Below are 20,742 nucleotides of genomic sequence, written 5' to 3'. Positions count from 1 at the left end.
TCGTTTTTAGCTCTCTTTCCTACACGTATGCGTCGTCGAGAAGCGAGAGGTTGATGGGTGCGAAGGTGGTTTGCATCGAATCATTCTATCTCCAGGAACCCCCTCTGTTACCTGGGGTGCAGCGCCGCTCACCCCGTGGTGGTTTCTGTTTCGAGCAGTACTGTGCGGGTGATTTCGTGAGTTCTCTTTCTTATTCAGTGTCTGATGACAAACACTCCTTGAAATTATTATCATTATTATGGAAGGAAAAAAAATGGTGCACAGGCATCTGGTGCGTTCTTGTTCGGAGTGAGCGCTTCATGAGTAAAGCGGTGCCGGAGTAGAATTACGTGAGGCGCCGCAGCTCTCGCCAAAGACGTTTTTGTCTCATGTTTGTTTTTCTCACGCATCCCTTGATCACACACACACACACACTTACTCGCGTCGCGTTATTCCCATCTCTTTCTGCCCGATACGTGCCCCCACCCTACGTCTGTTTTTCGAAGCTACTATCGGAAATACATACATTACATCGAAGCTTCTCTTTTTCTTTGACAGGTTGACAGCAGCTCTCAGCCTTTCCGTTTTTGGGTCACAGATATCGTTACAGAAGATAGTATTGGTTTTTTTTTTTAATTGATTGATTTGAAGTGATAGATATTTAAAACAGAGCGTGAATGAGAGGGTCTCTTCCGCGTATGCGCGTGGCGACGCTGGCGAGTCTCTCTGGCACGGGTCCGTACGCATCCGGCAACTGGGCGGCGCTGCGCGAGACGGTCAGTGCGGCTTCCACGGACACGGTGAAGGATCTTCTCACGCCCTCACTCATCCCCACGCGTCACTTCCAGCGCAGTTTGCCAAAACTGCCGCTGCCCTCGTTGAACGACACGCTTCAACGCTACCTGACCACCGTGCAGCCCCTCTGCTCACCCAGTCAGCATGAGGCCACCACAAGGGTGGTGCGGGCCTTCAAGGAGCAAGAAGGTCCTCGTCTGCAGGATGAGCTACGCCGCACCGACAAGGCGAACCTCCATACCTCGTTTATTTCTTCCGATCTTTTCGAACGGCGGCTGAAGGAGCGCAGTTCGCTGCCGCTGCTCTCGCACAAGACATGGCTCGTGCGGCCCGACGCGGAAAAAGCAGACATGCTCGTCCGCAGCGTCTACTGGCTCTGGGCCTCGGTGCACTTTTACAAGCTGTACCTTGACAACCAACTCGCACCGGAGGTGCGCTACGTGTCCGTCGCCAACAAACGCCCGGAGGAGTCGTCGGACCGGTATTGGGAAAAGGACTGGTTTGATCGCACCGCTGCTCTGCTGCCTGATCTCTTCAGCACGCCGTTTGTGTACCGCCTCTCGGGCGGCAACGTGGTGCCGCTGGACATGTCGCAATTTGACTGCCTCTTCAACAGCTCCCGCATGCCGGGCGTGCTGCAGGACGAAATCACACCCGTCGGCTTTGTGCCGCAGGTGACGGTGCAGTACCGCGGACATCAGTTCGTGATCACCGTGGCGGACGCCGACTGCGTGCCGCTCTCCGTCGATCAGCTCTACGCCCAGCTTCGCGACATCGTCGACACACACGTGACGCCGCCGCGCACCGACGTGGGCGTCTTCACGTCGCTGCCGCGGTCGGAGTGGAATGTGGTGCGAACGATGCTGCTGCGGGACGCCGCGAACAGCAAGAACATGGAGACGATTGAGGAGAGCATGTTTGTGCTGAACCTGGACGACGTAGCAGAGAAGGACGACGCTGCAGACCCGCTGTGCGCCGTCGGGGTGATGTCGAAGACACCGTCGTTACGTCCGATGAATCGCTGGTGGGACAAGAGTTTGTCCGTCACAGTCAACCATCAGGGCACCGTGGCCGTGTCGGCCGAAGCGAGCTGGGGAGACGCGGTGGCGGTGCGTCGCTACGTGGACGACGTCTACGCCCTCAGCCACGCCGCGCACAGCGATTTACTCAAGCGCACCGCCCCCTCCACGTACCCTGTGCGGCAGCTGCAGTGGAACATCCCTGCCGACCTGCACGGCGTTGCGCAGCGTGCGCGTCGGACGTTGGAAGGGGAGAGGCAGCGGTTGGATGTTGCAGCTGGGGTGTTGGACGCGCCTGCAACGTCGCCCTCGTCGGTGGAAGCCACGCTGCAGCTAGCGGCGCAGCTGGCGTGGTGGCGCCTGCAGCACCGTCCGACTTGCTGCTTCCAGACTTTGGACTTGCAGCGCTACCGCCGTGGCCGCACGGAGCAGATTTGCTTGACGACGGCAGCGAGTGCAGACTTTGTCCTGTCCATGCTGGGCAAGGACACTGCTGCACAGAGGTCCGCGTGCCGGGCAGCGCTGCAGGCGTACGAGACGCTGAAGCGAAGTGTTGAGAAGGGTCAAGGCATCCAGTGCCACCTACTCGCTCTGCGCATGACGGCGGAGCGTTTGCTGGGGCGGGTGCCGGAGCTGTACCGCGACCCAGCATTCGCTTCGCTTTCGCAAGGCGGGGTGTGCGTGGATATGATGGAGTCCGAAGCGGCGTACGGGCGTGGGTTTGCCGTGAACCCGTTCGGCTTCCACCTGAGCTGCAGCCGGTCGGGGAATAGTGTGTTGTATCAAGTGTCGAACCTGCCAAGTCCCACCTGCGCCGTGCCAACCAGCACAAGTTTCGCAGAGGCGTTCAGCGAAGCGTGTCGCGACGTGGATGCGCTGCAGAGGTCCGTCTCAGCATGATATCGAACAGCAGGGGTTTTTTCCTGGTCCCTTGTGTTACCGTACACGGGCAATTATCTTGCAAGACAGCGCTGATCCGTCATTTGGGCTTTTTTTTAACTGTAGCTGTTCTCCTCGGCTACTGTTGTATTATTTTGCGTGGGGTATATTCTTCTCGCTCGTCACAAACACTGCTTCTTGTGGTTCTTCAAGAACAAGGATAAGATAAAATGTCAAAACCTTTTTCCCCGTTGTTGCTTAACAACAGCTTTTTTGTTGATATCGTCGCTGCGGCGTGATCTGCCTCTTCTCCTTTCCCACTGAGCGAGATGTCAAGGAAAAAAGAATCAAGAAAATTGTGTTGCACACCTCAACTTCATCTCGCTCCTGACCTCTCTCTCTCTCTTTCGTTTCATCTACCGGAACACGCGACACGAGTTTCTTACAACAACACAAAGAATAGAACTACGAAAAAAAGATTTCGACGTTTAACACGCGCACACAGGCTTCGATATCGCCTTTCCGGTTTTGTTTTTCGCTTCGAATCCGTTTCAGGTGTGCCTCTACCGTCAAGCGTCTGTAGTTTACTCAGTCACCGCCTACAGACATAACTGGTAATACGAGAAGAAAGAAGGGTAAGACCTATTTCTTCTCAATATGGCTCCCAAACGCAAGGCTACTGCGAAGTCCGCCACGCCTGCGGACGAGGTCGAGGGTCACGGCAACGAGGAGACGATGGACGTCGAGACGCACGTGGAGGCGGAGTCTGCCTCGCAGGCAGCCCCGGAAGAGTCCAGCCACGTCGCTGCGGCTGCGGCAGAAGCGGCAGCGCCGTACACCCCTGTCCCGGTCAGTGGCTCCACCACAGAGATCTACAGCCAGTTGCAGACCATCCTGTCAGCGGACAGTAGCAAGGTGAACTACTACCTGCCGCAGCTGCTTGAGCTGGTGCAGGCGTCGGAGTCGGCGGAGACGCCCCTCCTCATGCGGGTGCGCTTCGTCGAGTTTGTCGGACACCACGTCTCGCAGGTGCGCGACAACAACGCGCTGCGCAAGGTCGTCACCTCTCTTGTAAAGATCGTCGGCGGGGAGGACAACACACCGCAGCTGCTGACGGCCGCGGTGCAGGCTTTTGCCGGCCTTGGTCCGGTGTCGGTGGTGGACAAGAACTGGGAGTACCTCGCGCGGGAGGGGGCAGATGTGCTGATGCAGGTGATGATTGACCGTGAGGCCTTCCCGGAGAGCGTGCGTCAGGCGGCGGCCAAGTCGCTCGACTCGCTGACCAACACCGCCTTCCGCTCCGTCCTGGCGAAGCTGCTCCACTGGCTCAGCCTCGATCGCGAGGACGACGACGAGGAGCAGATCTCGAAGGAGCGACACATGGCCCTCACCCGCCTCTCGCGCGTGGTGATGGCGCCCGCAATGCAGCGCCAGCACTGGAACGAGGAGATGGAAAAGTACGCAGAGCCGCTGCTGCAGCGCGTGCTTGGCACCGTCAACATGCGGGAGTTTGCGCAGCTCGCACGCATCTGCGCCAGTCTGCCGATGAACAAGAGCAAGGGCAACCTTCCGCTGCTCGAGTGGTACGTCAGCACGCACCGGCTGAAGGACGAGCGCGACGTGGAGGCGGTGGCGATCATTGGCCGCCACATCGCCAGCACCGTCGAGTACGACCTCACCTCGGCACTCGAGGCCGCGGGCCTCCTGGGCAACGACGTAAGCGGCGCCGACGACCACAGCGTGAGCGTGGCGAAGGTGATCCTCCTCGCCAGCCGACTCGCGCCAGCTGAGGCGGCCGAGAAGCTGTACACCTACGTGAACAACCAGGTAGCGGCGATGATGGCTGACATGCACGCCACGCTGACCTCCTTCAACCTCGTGACAGTCGAGGCGCTGCTCTTCGCCGCCGTCGCCGTCGCCCGCAAGCGACCGGCCGAGGCGCTGCAGAAGCTGAACAACGACGCCTTCAACGCGAGCGCAGTGGCGGCGGCTCAGGCGGCAACCACGCTGCACCACGAGGTAGTCTTTGCGGTGAAGAAGGCAGCGACGAACAAGGAGGCGACCGCGGTGGACGCAGATGCGGCGGCCAGCCTTCTCAACATCAAGACGATACTGGAGGCCTTTGCGGCCAAGCGGCTGCCGCTAGCCGAGTTGCACGAGAGCTGGACACGCGGCGCCAACCCGATGCCGGCGATGAAGCGCAGCCGCGACGAACCGCGTGGCACCATGCCGCCGCCGCCAGGCTCGCGCGCTGCCGAGGCCGTCGCACAGAAGCGCCACAGCAGCTCGCACCAGCAGGAACGCAAGCGTCCGCACAACGACCATGTTGACCGCAGCCGGGGACGCAACCCAAACAACAGCGGCGACCGCAGCCACGACCGCAACGGCCGTCGCCCGCGCCGCGATAACCGCCATTAAGTTTGTTCTTACTTTGTCGCTTATCTTCTGTGGCGAAGAGCACCAAGGCAGCGGTCCAAGTACAAAGGAATGGGCTACGGGAACCCGAAAGAGCTAAGAAGCAACCTGACTCAAACGGCACACCATGAATGCCTTCGTATTCCTGTCTTTTCAGTCATGCGGACTGTTACGGTGTTGTTGTTGATGAGTCGCTCTTCTTCTCTTCTGTTGTTTCCTCCCATTTTTTTTTTCTCTGCAGAACACATAGAGCTGTATGAAATCCATAAGTCGTCGTCCTTCCCTCCTGCGTTCTTTTTCTTTTTTGGATCATCAGAAACGCAAGCACACGAAGGCAAAAGGGTTTGACGTGTTGGTTTGTGAGCGGAGTGCGGGAGGAGGGAGGATGATGGTCGAACAAAGGTCACATGGTGTTGTTATTGCTTTTGAGTGAAGCGCCTGGTTCGCCGGTTTGTTGGTGTTTTCTCTTTTTTATGAAGTACATTTGTTTTTAAAGATTTGTCTCTGAAAAAGCGGTTGTAACACGAGATAAGGGAGAAAAGAATCGAAGTTTATCCATTCGATAGTGCCTATTCTTGAGTCTTAAGCAGAGAATTGTGTCTTGGTCGCTCTGTTGTAACGAATGGAAAGAGGGAGGTACCAGAGCGTCTCAAGTACAACTGCTACCGGCTCTTCTTACGCCAGTTCTTGCTGTTCAACCGTTCGGAGGAGTGGTGTTTCACACGTTCTCAGCGCGCGTTGTCCAGTCAACGGCGGGCGATGACACGTCACAGTAAAGGAAAGAGAGAAAAAAGAAACTGTTTGTTTTGCGTTTCTGTTTTCCCTTTCCTTCCTTATCGTTCACATCTGGAGCGTGAAGAGCGATGCTCGGTGCTGCGCTGCGCACAGGCACGTGCGTAGTCGTCGTATTTCTTTTTCTTTTGTCGGTTACATGATGCGTTTCCATCTCTTCTGCGCGGACTCCATTCACCTTCTTGCACGTCTTCATTCTTTTTTTTGTTGTTGTTTTTCTCCCCACCGTGCTTCTGACGTTGCAGGTGAACCCGAAAACCACTTCTTCGCGTATACGTTGGTATCAACGGGTAAGGCAGTGTGAAGATAGCATCTCGCCTCGCACACGTGTGTAATGGTACGCCGCGTCAGAGGCCGAGAGATCAAGCGGTGCAAAAATGGTTGTTGTCGTCACTTGTGTATGAATCACACCTTCCTACATATATGCATGTTCTTTGAGGCTCAGCAGTGCTGTACCATCGTGTTTTCTTGAAAGCGCACTTTTTCCCTCTTCTCTTTACGCCAACAACCAAGGAAGGGAAAAGGGGTGAGGGTGGCATTGGTCTATCATCGAGCCTATCACTGGCGTTTTCTGTTCGCATTTTACTCCTCAGTTCTAGTGCTTTTGCTTTTTACCACCACCACCGCCATCACTGCTGCTGCTGCCAACGTACGGCGGCGCTAACAATCACCGTTGCAGTTCTTCCTCATTTTTCTTTGTTTAACTGGTGGTCATTCCTTTCTGTCACGTCCTTATACATCAATTCGTAATCTTCTAGTAGTCATGACGAGCTCGTCTGCCGCGCAGAGAAACCTCAACGCCAGCAGCTCCGCGACGTCCAGCAGCGATGGCGTACAGGCTACGCAACCAACTGCGCTACAAGCCCCGACGGCGAAGCAAAAAGAGGGGTTCGGCTATACGGCCGGCCCAGCTTTGGTGAGTGGGGCCTCGCAGGCCATCTTGTTCAACCCAATCGATCGAGCCCTCTACGTGCGAGTCAAGTTCCGTCGCTGGCGCTTCCTGGACAAGCGCAACTTCGAACGTCCGTTTCAGGGTTTCATGAATGCGGCGGTGTACCGCACGTTGGTGGGGGCATCGTACATGTTCTGGCAGGACAGCATGCGGATCGCCATCGAGCGTCTGGCACCGGCGCCGTGTCAAGCCTCGGCGTCTCCGCAGTTAAACTCCATGATGATTGGTCTGTCCGCCGGGTCCGTGAACGGCTTGGCCCTCAACACGCTACAAGCGGTGAAGTTCCGCATGTGGAACACCGACGAGCGCGGCATCACCTTCATGCGCACGGCGTGCAACATGTACAAGGAGGGAGGGCCAGCCATTTTTTTCCGCGGCTGCGTCACGACGATGGTGCGGGACAGCGTATTCGGGGTCGTGTACGAGACGACGCGCCGCGCTGCTGCGTGGCGACTCTTCTTTGAGCAACAAGTTGCGCTGCTCTCTTTCCTGTTCGGCTCAACGCCCTCCACGCCTCCGCCGCTGATGCACGGCGAGGGGGAGGAGGAGGCGACGGCGCACGGGATGACGGAAACGGCGGAAGCCGCGCAGGCGGCTTTTCATCGAGAAAAGTTGGGCTTTGCCGCGTTCTTGTCGAATCTCATGGCGGCGCTGACCGCGTCCATGATGAGCTCCCCGTTTAACTACGTGCGCTCCGTTGTCTACGGGACCCCGCGTGGGGCGATCCCGCTCGGCTACCTGCCACTTCTAAGATCATTTTATACCCAGTTTTTCTACATTTATCGGCACGGCAAGAGCTACACCGACCGGCACGGAATGCCGGAATTGCGCGAGACGGAGCACCGGGACTCGCATCAGGCCGCTGCGGCCTCACCAACCTCGAGTGCGAATAGCAACGCGACATCGTCTCAACGTCCTTCGATTGGCGGGCAGGTGCACAGTGCAGAGGGCTGCAGCAGAGGCCCATCTGCAGCTGCGCGGCGTGCTCAAGTCACACGACGGGCGCTATCGGTTTCGCAGATGTCGGCGGCGGTGCGTAACTGGGCCGACACCCATCAGCACCACCCCATCGCCGCGTGGACGTGGGCGAACAGTCGCCTCAACATCGGGTGGGGCTCGATACGCGTGGGGCTTGGTATGGCGATGGGGCAGAGTCTCTTCTACTTAGCACAGGACTTCGTACGTGAGGAAAAGCACAGGCGATGAACTCGTAACGACAATAAAAAGTAGTTTCTTGTTTCTACTTTCGTTTTGGTTATTGTTGTCTTCTTCCTCTACCGCGGGACGGTCGCCGTCCCACTTCTGTGGCGTTGCGCTTCATTTTCAGCGTCGTCCGGTCAATATCCACCGAAGCTTTTTTTAAAAAAGAAACACGGGTTTTTCTTCGTTATCCAGATATCACCAACAGCAACAGCAGAAGGAAAAGCGATGGTGGATTGCTTCATTATGAGACAGAGACTCTGCAATGTTTCTGTGGAAAGGAGATCGTTGAGCGTTTGCTTGAGCTACTCGTCAAAACTGTCAGAGTGGCTCGCACAGATCGTCTTGACTCTTGTTTTGTTTTGTTTTAGAAGGGGCGGCAACTCTTCTTTCACGTGAAGCAATGGTGGTATGCGAGCCCACCTTCGTTTCGCAAGTGCGTTCATGAGATGCAACGAACTTTTTATATACATACCCCCACCCCCACACCTTCCTTCTCTTTGTAACTTCGCTGTGTCTTCTCTTCCTGTTGTGGTTGTACACGATTGACCACATCATTGACGCCGCTACTACGCGTTGTGGTTTTCTCCTCACATCTTTCCATTTTTTTTTTTTTGCAGAACCGGTTAGACACGTCTGCTGAATACTCTCTGTGTGGTTCTTTGCTTGTGCGTCTGTGTGTGTGGGTGTGGGTGTTTCGTGCTTCGGTACGCGAGCAGGACAATTGAAACGTTCGGAGACTTCAGAAGGAAAGGAAAGAGGAGGGAGAGTTGTTGTTTTTTCGTCTTTTGGGTGTTGCTTTTGCACGTTACACACGTACAGATAAAGGCCTTTTCTTGAAGCAGAGAATGACCTTGCTGCGCTCACAAGGTGTTGGCTCGATGAGGACGTTTGTGTGCCGGCGATGCGAATCCGTTTCGACAAGAACACGCTTCCCCTCACCCGTCTTGCTGTGTGAAAGCGCCGCCACCCCTGCCCTCCACTCCATGTATCGTTCCCCATCCGCTGCTGGGGGACTCCCCGTCGGAGCCGCAGCTGTCTTTCCAGGCTTGTTTTGCCTTTTGCGATTCGGGCTATTCTCATCATCTCCACCCTCAAGCCCTCGGTTGGCGCTTGCGGCTTCAAAGCGGTGTTTCGCATCGACCCCGCCGTCTCTCCGAGACAATAAATATCGGAGAACACCTCCGAGGTTGGTTACAAGAATGCCTCAATCCATGATAGAGGACCCCCTGGACTTCACCGCGTTGAGCATTCGTTCCGTGGTGCGCAACACTGGACCGATTCCGCTCTCGAAGCTGACGCCATTGCTGGCGGACGAATTTCTCGAGACGATTGGCAACACCGGCATGAGCCTGGCCAAGTTTATTGAGCAGCGTCCCAATTACCTCTCCGTGGTGCACCTGCCTGGCCATGTCGTCATCACTATGCCTTTCCACTTATCCAAACACTTCGACGGAGATGAGAAGCAAAAACTGGGTATTTGGGTGCTGGCGCTGCTGTCCGCCACGCACTTCCTGCCCGGACAGCCGCAGGTCGCCGCCTTGGGTCTCTCCTCGCCCCAACCCACCGTCGAGGAGCTCAGCAACGCCCTGAGGCTCTGGACAATCGTGTCCCCCACACGACTCGAAATCTTTCTCCGCAGTGAGCCGAAGCTTTTCGCCGTCCACGCCGGCACCCGCCGCGTGCGCTGTCTGGTTGTCAACGCAATCACTCCGAACGAGACGGCGATGCGGTCGGCCGCGGGCAGGCTGGAGCCGCTCCTGAAGGCCATCAAGCCGTACGAGTCGTCAAAGTTTGCCCTGTGGCTGCGCACCGTCGTGCCGTCGCAGTTCCACGTGCCCGTCTCGTACGTGATAAAGCAGGCACGGGAGCTGAACGCACTGGAGACCGCCTTCGGCACCACCAGCCCCACGTTGGAGCAGATCAAAGGCCAGTTCCAACAGCTGCCGTCTGGTTTTGCGGATATCCGCGCCTTTGGCGACGCGCTGAACACCGTCTTTGTCCGTGTCATCGATCCGGAGCCGCTGCTGCTGGAGGCGGGCGTGCCGAACTACGGTGGCATCAACGCACCGCCGGAGCTGAGCGCCGCGGACCACAATCCCACTCAACTCGCACAGGAGCTGACGGCTGCCCTGGAACAGTACGCCAGTCAAAGCGAGCTCACTCGGGCTCGTATGGTGAAAGGGCTGGAGATGTCTCGTCTGCGCGACTACGTCCCTGCGTCGCTGATGCGCAAGCTGGAGCAGTTTTTCGGCTTTTCAGAGAAGGACGACCCGCGTGTGTGTATTCTGCTGCTTGACCGTCTTCGCCACCTTTGGGAGGTGCAGTTGAACGCGGGGACGGCACGTCTGTGGGCCTACCTGCCCGAGTCGGAGATGCCGTCGTCACTGACGCTGCAAACATCGCCGTCGCCGCGTGTGCTGTTGCACTGCCAGCGATTGTTGGTCGAGTGCGGGGCTCAGCCACTGATGGACCTGTATAACGTGCTGCCGTCAGACTTGAAAAGCGCGTTTATGAATTTGTATTCTCCACCGTACGAAAAGCCAACGGAAGGGGCAATATCAGCCGTTGTCGCGCACGACGCCTCTGCTGCTTCTTCGCTTCTCACTCCTCTAGTTTCCAGTCCACCCTCGCCACCGAGCGAGACCTGCATCACAGGCGCTTTGCAGATCTTTCTGCGTGCTCACTCTCTCTTCTTTTTCATGAAAGACGACCTTGTGCATGCCTCACGTTCCATTCAACCCGTCCACAACGAGCGGGTTTCTCCTATCATGCAGAAGGAGCGTGCGGCGGGTCTGCATCGACAGGGGATGCCCACGGCAGGCAAAAATGGCAAGCGTGAGTCGGCCAAGCACAGAGAGCTCCCGTTGACCGATTTTGAGGTGGCGCAGGTGGTCTACGACACACTCCCGCCCGACAGCTGGATCTTGGTAGATTCTCTGCGCCGATACCTCTGTATGCCAAAGCCGGACTTTTTTATGAAGAAGAGCCGCGGCCTCCCGGTGCAGACCTTCCGCCGCGAATTCTTTGAGCGTCACCACCGCTTCTTTGATCTGCACGAGTTGTTCGCCTTCGACAAGCTCGTTGTGTCGCGGGCGGCAATGGAGGTGAAGGAAACTCACCTGGTCGCCCCTCGCATCCACACCATTTATCACCTGATCAAGCTGATGGCGCTGCTGTCAGTGGACAGCATCTCGGACGCGAGCCTGACTCGGCGTATTCCGCTGAAAGGTCGTATTATATTGAAGTCGATCGGCAGCGTGACAGATCTGGCGCAGCAGCTCCCGATGTGGTTTGTTGTGCGGCGCGATGAGGTGAACTGTGGCGCCTCCCTCATTCGGTACATTGGGCCCCTCGCAAATCCGCCGAGGTCGGCATACGCCCTGAAACCGCACCCGAGCGGAGTGCTGACGCGTAAGGTGCGGAACGACCCGTTCGCGGATATCCCCCCCGACAATGTGGAGGGCGGCAGCGTGGATGGCTGGAATGACGACTGGAATGAAGATGAGGAGGACCTTTTCGGCAACCACAGCAGGTGGGACGATGACGAACGGTAAGCGCCTCGTTTTCTTTCGGCGTTGTACGGATTTTTTTTGATGGTTTTGTCATTGTTGCTGTTTGCTGTTGTGATGAACATTTTATCCTCACGAGTCTTCCGAGTCAGCATGCGGTGTGTGGTGGTGTACGAAGCCTAAATATCTCTCTTTCAAATAAACCAGAAAAAAAAGGTGTTCCCGAGGAGTCCCCGTAAACGGATGCTTCCTCCGTTGCCGTTGTTGTTCAATATTCTTTAATGCAAGAAGAGCAAAAAAAAAAACACGGTCAGGCTTTTGTTTTGATGAACTCTCCTGTGTGTGGGGCTAACAGTCTCTCCGGGCGTATCTCTTCCCCACCCCACAACACCCCCTTTGTTTTTTCTTTTTTAAACAACGTGCACATATGCATGAGTGTTGTCGTGGGGGTGTTTCATCGTGGGCATTTCCTGCCGCCGTTGCGTCCACTACATCCGGTTTGTTTCTTTTTGTCTCGTTCACCGTCCCATTCCATTGACTTCATCACACCTGTCTGCACTTTACGTTTGTTCTTATCGGCTGTGCAAAAGAAAAGAAAAATAGAAAGTTCGATTTGGAGTCGTGACACTTGTATCGCCGCACGCACGCACGCACGCCATTTCGAACGCACTCTCTATCTTAGCTCGGGCGCTTTCCTCTCGTGTGAGTGTGTGTACATCTCGTCGTCTTCTTGATCCTCCGAGGAGATAAAAAAATTCCTTTTTCCTCTTCGCTGCTCCGTCATGCGGCGCTCTGTCTTTTACATGGGCCGTAGCTTCACGCAGCGGCACCTCAACGCAGCGCGCAGCCCGCTTGCCGCAGGCTTCGTCCGGCCGAACCTGTTCTCCTCGACTGCGCAGAACCTCGCTGCCTCCCCTCTGTGCAGCTTGGCGTGCTTTGGTTCTGGCGGAGTTGCGGGTGCGAGCGGTGCGCTCGTCGCGTCGCCGGATGCCGCGCTGTGCCAGTTGCTCACGACGATCCTCGCCCAAGGCAAGTCGCTATCCGTGCTGGCCAACCTGGTGTGCATTCAAAATATATCAACTTGCGTCTTTGCATGCGAAAGAGTATTAGTTGGGTTTATGGTTCGCTCTCCGTGTCCCAAAACGGGGAGGGTTGCGACCACCGATTGACGTGTTGAGAGTTCGCAGCGGTGTATTACAGATGCAGCGGCGTAAAGGACGGGCGTGTTTTTTTTCCCAACGCCTGTCTTTCTTTGCTTGAACCTGTTGTACATGCACCGATACCTTTTCCAACCCCTTAACACGGTGTACTTCATCGGTTCGTTTGCGTTCTGGCGTCTCGCATGTCTTTTTATTTCTATCCTCACAGTGTTTTTAGCTCCTTTTTAAAAATCCATTTTGGAGGCGGTTGGCGGGAGGAAGTTCGTGTTGTGCGTCTGGCAAGCAGACAACGAAACAGCATCGATCACTCAGAGAAAGAAGCAGGTAACGACTTCTGCAATGAAATCGGGTGTATTGCGGAAAGCAACGGATGGTCTCGGCTACTTCAGCGCATCCATCTTCGTACTTCAACTTACGCATTTCGCTCGATTCGGACTTTCATTGGCCCAGTGGTGTGTTGTTTGTGTATGCGACTCGTGTTTTTTTTTTTATTGGAGTTTTCTTTGGTGATTCACGAATGTGTTGTGCAAGCGTGATGGGACAATAGCAACGAAAAGGGTGAAGCCACTTTCTGCGGCAAATGAAGACGAGTCACGCGTGCCCTGCACCGGAAGGAGCTTGTGTGGTTTCTCAATCCTTTTTCCCGTCTTGGTGAGCATGGTGATGAAGAGGTCTCCTGCGTGAGCAACGTATATATGCATTTATTGCTGGCACGTGGTTGTGATATCACGTTAAATTCACAGAAAGCTGTGCACTATGCAGAAAGGTACCGAGAAGAGGGGATGGGACACACAAAAGACTCTGTTTGCCAGCGACCGTCTACTGGCTAAGATGCTCACACCTCGCAATTCATTGGAAATCGACACATGATTTGACTATTATTACTATTATTATTCACTTCACCATCCTTTCGTTCTCTTGCTGTCACCCTCTCAGTAGAAACGTCGAACATTGTTTCTGTGGCTGACCCTCCTCAGGAGTGCACTGAACGCCTCTCCTTTTTTTTTCCCTCCAACAAAATGAATCTAGGTGTCAAGCAGGAGTCATTCCGCATCGAGATGATGATGACTTCGCTGCGCAACGAGTGCGTGAACCTCTGCTGCAAGGATTTCTCTCAAATGGAACTCACGAAGGACGAGGTGCACTGCATCGACCGCTGCTCCTGGCGGTATCTGCACACGAACAAGATCATCTCGAACGCGCTGGATCGCTCGAATCAAGGCGCTAAAAAGAAGCTGTGAGAGCGGCGTGCGGGGTCGTCTACGCGGCTTTCGTTATGAGCGAAGCGTTGTGGTTTATGAGCTGCGTGTAATCTACGAGGCTCTCGTCTGAGGTGCGGTCAACTGTTCTCGGGTGCAGCTGTCACTTTTGTTGGTGGTGGTGGTGCATGCTTTGGGGAGCTTCCGTTGCGACGTCGTGCCTTTCTTCACTTCATGGATCCGATTGCCTTGCTGAGAAAGACAACGGTTTCGTGTTCTAAACTCCAATTGTAATTCAACGAAAAACACGTCTTGCGGGAAAGAAGAAAAAGGAGGAAAAGCGAGACTACAATAAAAGAAAGCGAACTGCTCTGTCTCTCTGTTGTGACATGCGGGACTCCGCCTCTCTCACAGCTGCTCGCGATGGAAGCGCAGCAATGGAAGCCTTTTAGTATTACTATTATGCTACTTCTCCACGAATGTCTGTCATTCGTACTTCTACAATGAAAAGGCAAAAGACTGCTTTGCATGTGTGTGTATTTTGTTTTCTCTCACCTTCTCTTGTTGTGTGATCCTTCGGTGCTTTTCCTTTCATTGAGCTTGTTTGCGTCGCTGCATTGTTTAAAAAAAAACATCCGTCGTTCTATTGTACGTATACATTTATTTATTTACGTAATCCGCGCCTTTGGTCATTTGCGTTGCAAGTAACTCATCACAATCCCAGGCGACCGATTCTATCCTCGGGTTTTTTGTTTTTCTTCTTCTGTGCCCTCTCAACTTCTTCCATTTGTGCCAAGCACACGTATCTTCTCTGAAGCAACAACAGCTGCTCCACAAACACACGCACGCACACAAGAATGTCTCGTGCGTTGCGTAAGCTTCTCCTTATCGGCGTCATTGCCGTACTCATCGCCAGCGTGGTGCTGGCCGAAGTCGTGCCGGAGGTCGACGACGGAATGGATTTCGGCGGCGAGGAGGGCGAGGACATGAACGCTGCGGGCGACGGCGGAATGAGCAGCCCGTCGGTGAGTCGCGCGTACTTCTTGAACGCGTCCTCGCAGTTGTTCCCGTCCTTCCCGGCCGGCTCGAAGGCGCACGCCGTGTTAGCCTTTCAGAACAACGGCGAGGCCACCCAGGTCGTCTTCCTGGTGGCTGGTCTCCTGCAACCCCCGCAGGACTACCACACGACGCTGCAGAACTTCTCGGTTGTGCGTCAAGCCCGAGAGGTGAAGAAGTCAGAGACGGTCAGCTTGCACTACACCTTTATGCCGGACGCCCGCCTGGAGCCGGGAGAGTACAACATGGTCCTCGGTCTCTACATGCAGGACGCGGCGTCAAACCAGACCTACTTCATCACGGCCTTTAACTCGTCCGTCATGGTCGCCGAGCCCCTCGGCACCGACCCGCGCACAATCCTCACGTACTTTACGCTGCTCGCCATCTTTGCCGGTGTCGCCTACGTGGCGGCGGACAGGATCGGCCTTGTGAAGATGATTAAGTCCGCCCGCCACACCAAGAGTTCCGCGAGCGGCGGCAGCAAGACGGTGGAGGTCGGCACGAGCGGCGCCGCCTACGACCCGGCCTACATCACCCCCGAGCACCAGCGCTACCGCGACGAGATCATGCGCGAGAAGTCTGCATCCCCGCACAGCCGCAAGACCCCTTCGCCTAAGAAGAAGAACCAAAAAAAATGAAAAAGGGAAAAGAGACGCCGCTGTCCCCTTCTGCGCGAAGCCGAAAAGAGGAAGGAAGAGTTGTAGACGAGGCGAGCAGGTTAGTGGAGGGCCTTTATCTTCGCTTTTGCAGCCTGCGCTTTCTTTAGCACATACCAAATAAAGTGAATCACCCACGGAAGTCGAAGTGAAGTGCCCCGTGTGGCTGTGCCAGGATGCCTGCGACCGATTGAATGGTGAAACCGTGGCCTCGCGGACAGCGTAGCGGTCTTTTACAGGTGAATTTTGTTGCGCTGACCGTCGTGTCGCTCCAGGTGTACGTAGCTTCTGCGTAGTACTGGGCTTTATTATCTACTACGTAAAACTGGCTGCCCTCCGTCTGGTGCGACTGATGATTTGACGTGCAACGTGAAGTCTTTCGTCCTCCCTGCTCGTTTGGAACGCGCCTTATTTGGGGGCATGCCGGCACTTTTTTCTTGTGCCCCTTCTTTGTGGTCACGTGCCTCCCTTACGCGTTCCTTTTTTTATTCTTGTTGTCTTTGTGGATTGTTGTTGGTGTTGCTGTGTTCGACAACGTAGCGCGATGATGGATGTCGAGTGTGTGTGTGTTTGTTTGTACGTTTGTGTTTTAAGAGTGAAAAAGCACTATTTGCACTGTAGGTTACGGGGCTCTGCGCTTTGAATGGCACCTTCAATAGATGCTGTTTCTTTCCTCTTCCTCCTTTTTTCAACTCCTCGTTCTACAGGTGACAAGTAGCAATCATGGGCTGATGTATCAGTTTATTCTGTGTGTGTGTGCGTGCTGGCATGGATGTGGCTTAATAAACGACCAGAGCTGTTGCGGTGCCTATTGTCGTTTTTTCTCTTTTGGGTAACTAACTACGATTCAAAAGACGAAGATGGGTTCTCAGGGTGGTTTCTACCACAGTATAGCAAGAGCCGTATGTAGCGGGTGTGCGAGGTCAGGGGTCAATAAGAAGAGAAGTGCCCTCGTGTTGCCGCTCTTCAACAGCGAAGCGCCGCCGTTCTGTAAAGGAAAAAAAGTTGCCACAAACAGGTTCCTAGACTTCATTTTCGTTTCAAAGGATGGCGCACTGGCAAAGCAGACTGTCACATGATAGGAAGTAAGCAGACGAATGAACCCAAATCAGCATACAAGCATGCGCCTCTTCGTTGCTGTTGAGCACAGGCACATTTGACTGCTTTTGTTTCTTCCTCTTCCCCCCACCCTCTCTTGTTGTCTTCGTAATGCCAAGGTGAAGTGTGACTCGAAGTGCACACATGTGCCATGTACAGCGATAACTCTAGATAGATTTTATGAGGTCCACCAGCGCTAACGAAGACAAAGACTGAAAAGAATAGACGAAAGAGTATCTATGCCAACATGCCTCGTCCGTCAGACCAGCAACGGGCCGCCACAGAGGCCGGCTTCGGTGCAGGCAACACCGGCGCGACGCCCTCGGCTGACATCCTCACGGAGGACGTTGACCAGGCGCTCCTGCACTTCTCCGCAGCGGTGAAGGAGCACAACCAGCCCGTTCTCACCCGCACAGTGCTGTTCATGAATGAGCTGCTCACCAGCAGCGCCTGGAGGTCCAAACGGTACCGCGAGGAGGAGGAGAGTTTCAACGCGGCACTGGCGAGCCTGAATGGGCGTGGTCACGGCGGGTCGACAGCGGGACCGGCGCACACCGGCACACTGCACGGCGGTGGGCCGTCTCTTACGCAGTGGGTGGACGCGCTGGAATCACTGACAGCGGCGGGGCTGCCCACCGCCCTCCAGTACCTGCGCGACCTCTACAAGACCTCCACTGCGTGGACCGAGGTGGATCGGCGTTGCTCCATCGCAGTGCTGAATTTTATCTTTTTTGTTTTGGTTCTCTTCCGGCAAACGCAGCGGCGTGTCGCTTCACTGCGGCTGCACCAGCAGAATCAAGTAACTCAGCCGCAACAGCAACAGCAGCAGTGGACCTCCGCCGCGGCCTCACCGAGCAGCACCATCACCCCGTTTCTGTTTGAAGCCTCCCACACGGCGCTGCCGGCTCCTTCCTTCTGTGAGGAAGGGCGCGCCCTGGACGTCGTTGAGGTCCGCATTGCCTCGCTCTACCAAGCACAACAAACTATCGTGATGCCGTATTTGTGCTTCATCTCCTGGAACGCCGAGGCACAGCTGCACGCCGTTAACATCCGCGCCTCCGTTTGCATCAAAGGGATGCCTTCGCTCTCCGAGCTTCCGCAGGTTCCGCTGTACCTCAGCGAGTACGATGGCTGGATCTGGGTGTGGATGACGGTGGCGCTCTACAGCGCCCTGAGCTTGCCGGGCACGCCGCGCGCCCAACCGAGCTCGATGCACAACGTGCGAGCGGCGCCGTCCTCGCCCGATCCGGGCGGCGCCTCCGTGGCCACCACATCCGTCGGATCACCGCCACCGGCAGCGGTGACACGCCCCCATGGGTTTTACTTCAGCGCTTCGCCGCAGTCGTCACCGTTGGCGCGTCGCGACAGCACGTCGTTCGCCGGCCGCGGTGCCGAGACAGCCGGAGCGGCACCGGGCTCACACGGCTCATCTCGTCATCGAGGTGTCGGCGGGGGAGTTGGAGGCGCCGCGGGAAGCGTCGATGATGCTTTGAATGGCGGTGGTGGGGTGGGTGCCTCGAGAAAGAAGCCGTCGGTGCGGAGTGCGGTGGTTCGTCTGCTCCTCCAAATGAGCCCACACGATGGCGGGGATCTCTACATGCACAAGATGGTCGCCGTGCTGTTCTCCTCATTTGAGCTTTTGCTGCACCACTGGACACGCGGGCAGCCGGTCATCGGCGATCTCCTGCGGGAGTGGACGCAGCGCGTCGTCCACAGCCGTCTCAGCCCCCACCTCGCCTCCCTCACCCGCCTGCGCGCGTGGCTCGACCTCATCCTGGATGGCTCGCTTGAGGAGCTGACGCGGGTGGTGGTGACGCTGGACGACGTGGTCCTGCACACCTCATTTTTGTTCTTCTCGAGCACGCGACCTCTTCTCCGGTTGCATCAGCTGCTGGAGCAGCTCGTTCCCCTGCAGGTAACGCTCTTGTTCCTCTACCAACTACACCTAGAGGCGCATCGAAGTGCAGAGGAGGACGAGAGAGACGACGAGGTGGTCGGCACCTACCGCTTCCCACTGGAGGACGCGGACGAGGTGTACGGCAGCGATGGCGCGCGATCTCGTTGGACGGAGCAGCGTCGTACGCGCACACATGAGCTTTGTGCAGGCGACGTGCTGCGGTACTGCACCGCCGTCTCACAGCTACTGGCACATGTCGCTGAGCTGCTTCTGGAGCCGCACACGCAGCGTACGAACGGCTTCAACGCTTTCCAGCTGCCGCAGAGCTTGTGCTGTGCTATGCTGAAGAACACGATGATGTTCATGGCGTCTGAGATGATGCTAAACGAGGAGTTTTGGGTCTCCGTGCGCGGCGGGGGTGGCGGACGTGACGGTGGTAGAGGCGGTGGGTCGGCCATGCGCAAGCAGTGGCGATGGTGGTCCGTGTGGACGAACACGGCGCACTTTGTGTGCGTCACCGGCGGCCGCTTCGGGGAGCCGGAGGAGTCCGATGCGGACTTGCTCTACCACCAGCGCCGCCGCGACGTCTTCTACGTTCAGGCCATCTCGCTCGCCATGGAGGACGTGTACGCGCTGCTGCAGATGATCGCCTCCACCGACATGCAGCAGTCTGTCACTGCCCCGCGCACGCTACACCTCATCTTCCTGCGACTGCGCGCTTTTTTTGTCCGCCTGCACGAGGAGCACGTCGCTGCGATTAGCTTGCACGTTGTGAGCCCGTTCTCAGCCCTGCGCGACGACACCTTCAACGCCTTTGCCCAGCTGCTGGAGCACTACGTCGCGGTGACGGCGATGGAGAGGGTGCCATTTCTGGCCTCGACCGACCCCCTCAATGGAGCAAACCCGCTGCCGCCTCCTTTCTTTTCCTCCCCCTCGACACCCCTGCACCGCTCGCTGTGGCTGCTGGCCGTCGCCTACCTGCGCCTCGCCACGATCAACTCCTCCGCCACACAAGACGGTGACGCAGCCCCGCCGGACTCGGCCCACCCGGTGCAACACGCAGAGGAGCAGCCGACAACCAGCTCGCAGACGTCGGCGCGTCGGCGTGCGCTCTCCACTCACAACTTCGTCTGCGCCACTCCGTTTGCCAGCCTCTTCTACCTGCGTGACCGCTCGTACGAGTCCTCGGAGGATTGGATGCAGCAGACGGAGAAGTGGCAGAAGAAAATTTTGTTGCGCAACGGCAAAGAGGTGCCACAGCTGCGGGACTCCGCCCACCTATTTCGGTGCTACCGCGGCGAGGTGCAACAGAACGAAGATGCAGCGCGCGAGCTGCTACTGCTTGCATCGGTGCGTTGGCTATCTGCCGCCTTGTGTGCCGCGAGCCGTGCGCACGTTATGGGAGAGACGGAGAGGCTGAGTCGATCGACGTCGTCCTTTACGAATGCGCGCGCCTCGCCACGCGGGACGGAGTCGCAGTCCTCCATCTACGTCACCGCCTTCTCGCGCTACCTATGTATGGCGAAGGACATCTCAAGCCCGTGTCTCTTGTTCCTGTTGCAGATCATTCGCGATGAGCTGCGCGGCTGCAAGGAGCGGGAAGGGTCCACGCACCACTCCAACGCATCCGCGATCACCGGCGAGGGGGGCAATTGGCTGGGTGAGCAGGACTTGTTGGACGCCCGAGCTTTTGAGTGCGAGGTCTCGCTCTACTCTGTGTGATGCAGCGACGTCCGTTGTGCCATCACGGTTGCAGTTTCTTTTCTTCTTCTTTACCGTTGAAAACCGCATCGAGTGCACTTCAGCGTTGAACGCTGGATCGGCGATGGGCCGCCCCACCACGTCTTCCGCTGCATCGCGCTACCGCGCTGCCTCAACGTGGAAAAATGGAAATCAATGTCTCTTCTCAGCAGCTGACGTAGTTGTTGTTGAAGGAAAAAAGAGGTGGGTCGATGTGTCGAATCCACAGCTATCTTGAATTTCAAAGTGGCTCCGCAGCACATGGCGAAAGAGCTGAGCAGTAGTGTTTTTTCCTTCTACACTTCCATGGAATGGGAAGGTTGATTCTTCTGGCTCTCCGACCCTTCTACATTCTTTTTTTTCCTTATTCTCTCTCTCTCTCTCTCTCCTCCC

General features: G+C 56.3%; 7 protein-coding genes across 9 annotated transcripts; all 7 read left to right on the top strand.

Moving 5' to 3' along the window:
• Positions 1-656: 656 nt before the first annotated feature.
• Positions 657-2,693, top strand: ABB37_00026 (carnitine palmitoyltransferase-like protein; the record flags this gene model as incomplete). Its single annotated transcript, XM_015796053.1, has 1 exon — positions 657-2,693. One exon carries the CDS (start codon positions 657-659, stop codon positions 2,691-2,693), a length of 2,037 nt encoding a protein of 678 aa, XP_015664061.1.
• A 436-nt stretch (positions 2,694-3,129) lies between these two features.
• ABB37_00025 (hypothetical protein) lies at positions 3,130-5,090 on the top strand (the record flags this gene model as incomplete). Its single annotated transcript, XM_015796052.1, has 1 exon — positions 3,130-5,090. Exon 1 carries the CDS (start codon positions 3,330-3,332, stop codon positions 5,088-5,090), a length of 1,761 nt encoding a protein of 586 aa, XP_015664060.1. The 5' UTR covers positions 3,130-3,329.
• Positions 5,091-6,123: 1,033 nt separating this feature from the next.
• Positions 6,124-8,037, top strand: ABB37_00024 (hypothetical protein; the record flags this gene model as incomplete). Its single annotated transcript, XM_015796051.1, has 1 exon — positions 6,124-8,037. Exon 1 carries the CDS (start codon positions 6,643-6,645, stop codon positions 8,035-8,037), a length of 1,395 nt encoding a protein of 464 aa, XP_015664059.1. The 5' UTR covers positions 6,124-6,642.
• A 613-nt stretch (positions 8,038-8,650) lies between these two features.
• ABB37_00023 (putative mitochondrial hypothetical protein) lies at positions 8,651-11,588 on the top strand (the record flags this gene model as incomplete). Its single annotated transcript, XM_015796050.1, has 1 exon — positions 8,651-11,588. The coding sequence occupies exon 1, from the start codon at positions 8,880-8,882 to the stop codon at positions 11,586-11,588; it is 2,709 nt and encodes a 902-aa protein (XP_015664058.1). The 5' UTR covers positions 8,651-8,879.
• Positions 11,589-11,978: 390 nt separating this feature from the next.
• ABB37_00022 (putative mitochondrial hypothetical protein) lies at positions 11,979-13,944 on the top strand (the record flags this gene model as incomplete). 3 transcript variants are annotated; one of them, XM_015796049.1, is made up of 1 exon in its annotated part: positions 11,979-13,944. In XM_015796049.1, the coding sequence occupies exon 1, from the start codon at positions 13,723-13,725 to the stop codon at positions 13,942-13,944; it is 222 nt and encodes a 73-aa protein (XP_015664057.1). In that variant the 5' UTR covers positions 11,979-13,722. The 3 variants fall into 3 exon arrangements, with proteins under 3 accessions (XP_015664057.1, XP_015664056.1, XP_015664055.1); XM_015796048.1 differs by having other exon boundaries at positions 12,133-13,944; XM_015796047.1 differs by having other exon boundaries at positions 13,639-13,944.
• Positions 13,945-14,606: 662 nt separating this feature from the next.
• On the top strand, positions 14,607-15,596 carry ABB37_00021 (putative mitochondrial hypothetical protein; the record flags this gene model as incomplete). Its single annotated transcript, XM_015796046.1, has 1 exon — positions 14,607-15,596. Exon 1 carries the CDS (start codon positions 14,760-14,762, stop codon positions 15,594-15,596), a length of 837 nt encoding a protein of 278 aa, XP_015664054.1. The 5' UTR covers positions 14,607-14,759.
• A 1,363-nt stretch (positions 15,597-16,959) lies between these two features.
• ABB37_00020 (hypothetical protein) lies at positions 16,960-20,331 on the top strand (the record flags this gene model as incomplete). The annotated part of the gene is made up of 1 exon (XM_015796045.1): positions 16,960-20,331. One exon carries the CDS (start codon positions 16,960-16,962, stop codon positions 20,329-20,331), a length of 3,372 nt encoding a protein of 1,123 aa, XP_015664053.1.
• Positions 20,332-20,742: the final 411 nt, after the last annotated feature.

This window comes from Leptomonas pyrrhocoris (genome assembly GCF_001293395.1).
Source record: "Leptomonas pyrrhocoris isolate H10 chromosome Unknown, whole genome shotgun sequence".
In the NCBI taxonomy this organism is placed as follows: Eukaryota; Euglenozoa; class Kinetoplastea; order Trypanosomatida; family Trypanosomatidae; genus Leptomonas; species Leptomonas pyrrhocoris.
Note: the sequence above shows the minus strand (reverse complement) of the source record. Positions and strands in the feature narration are given on the sequence as shown.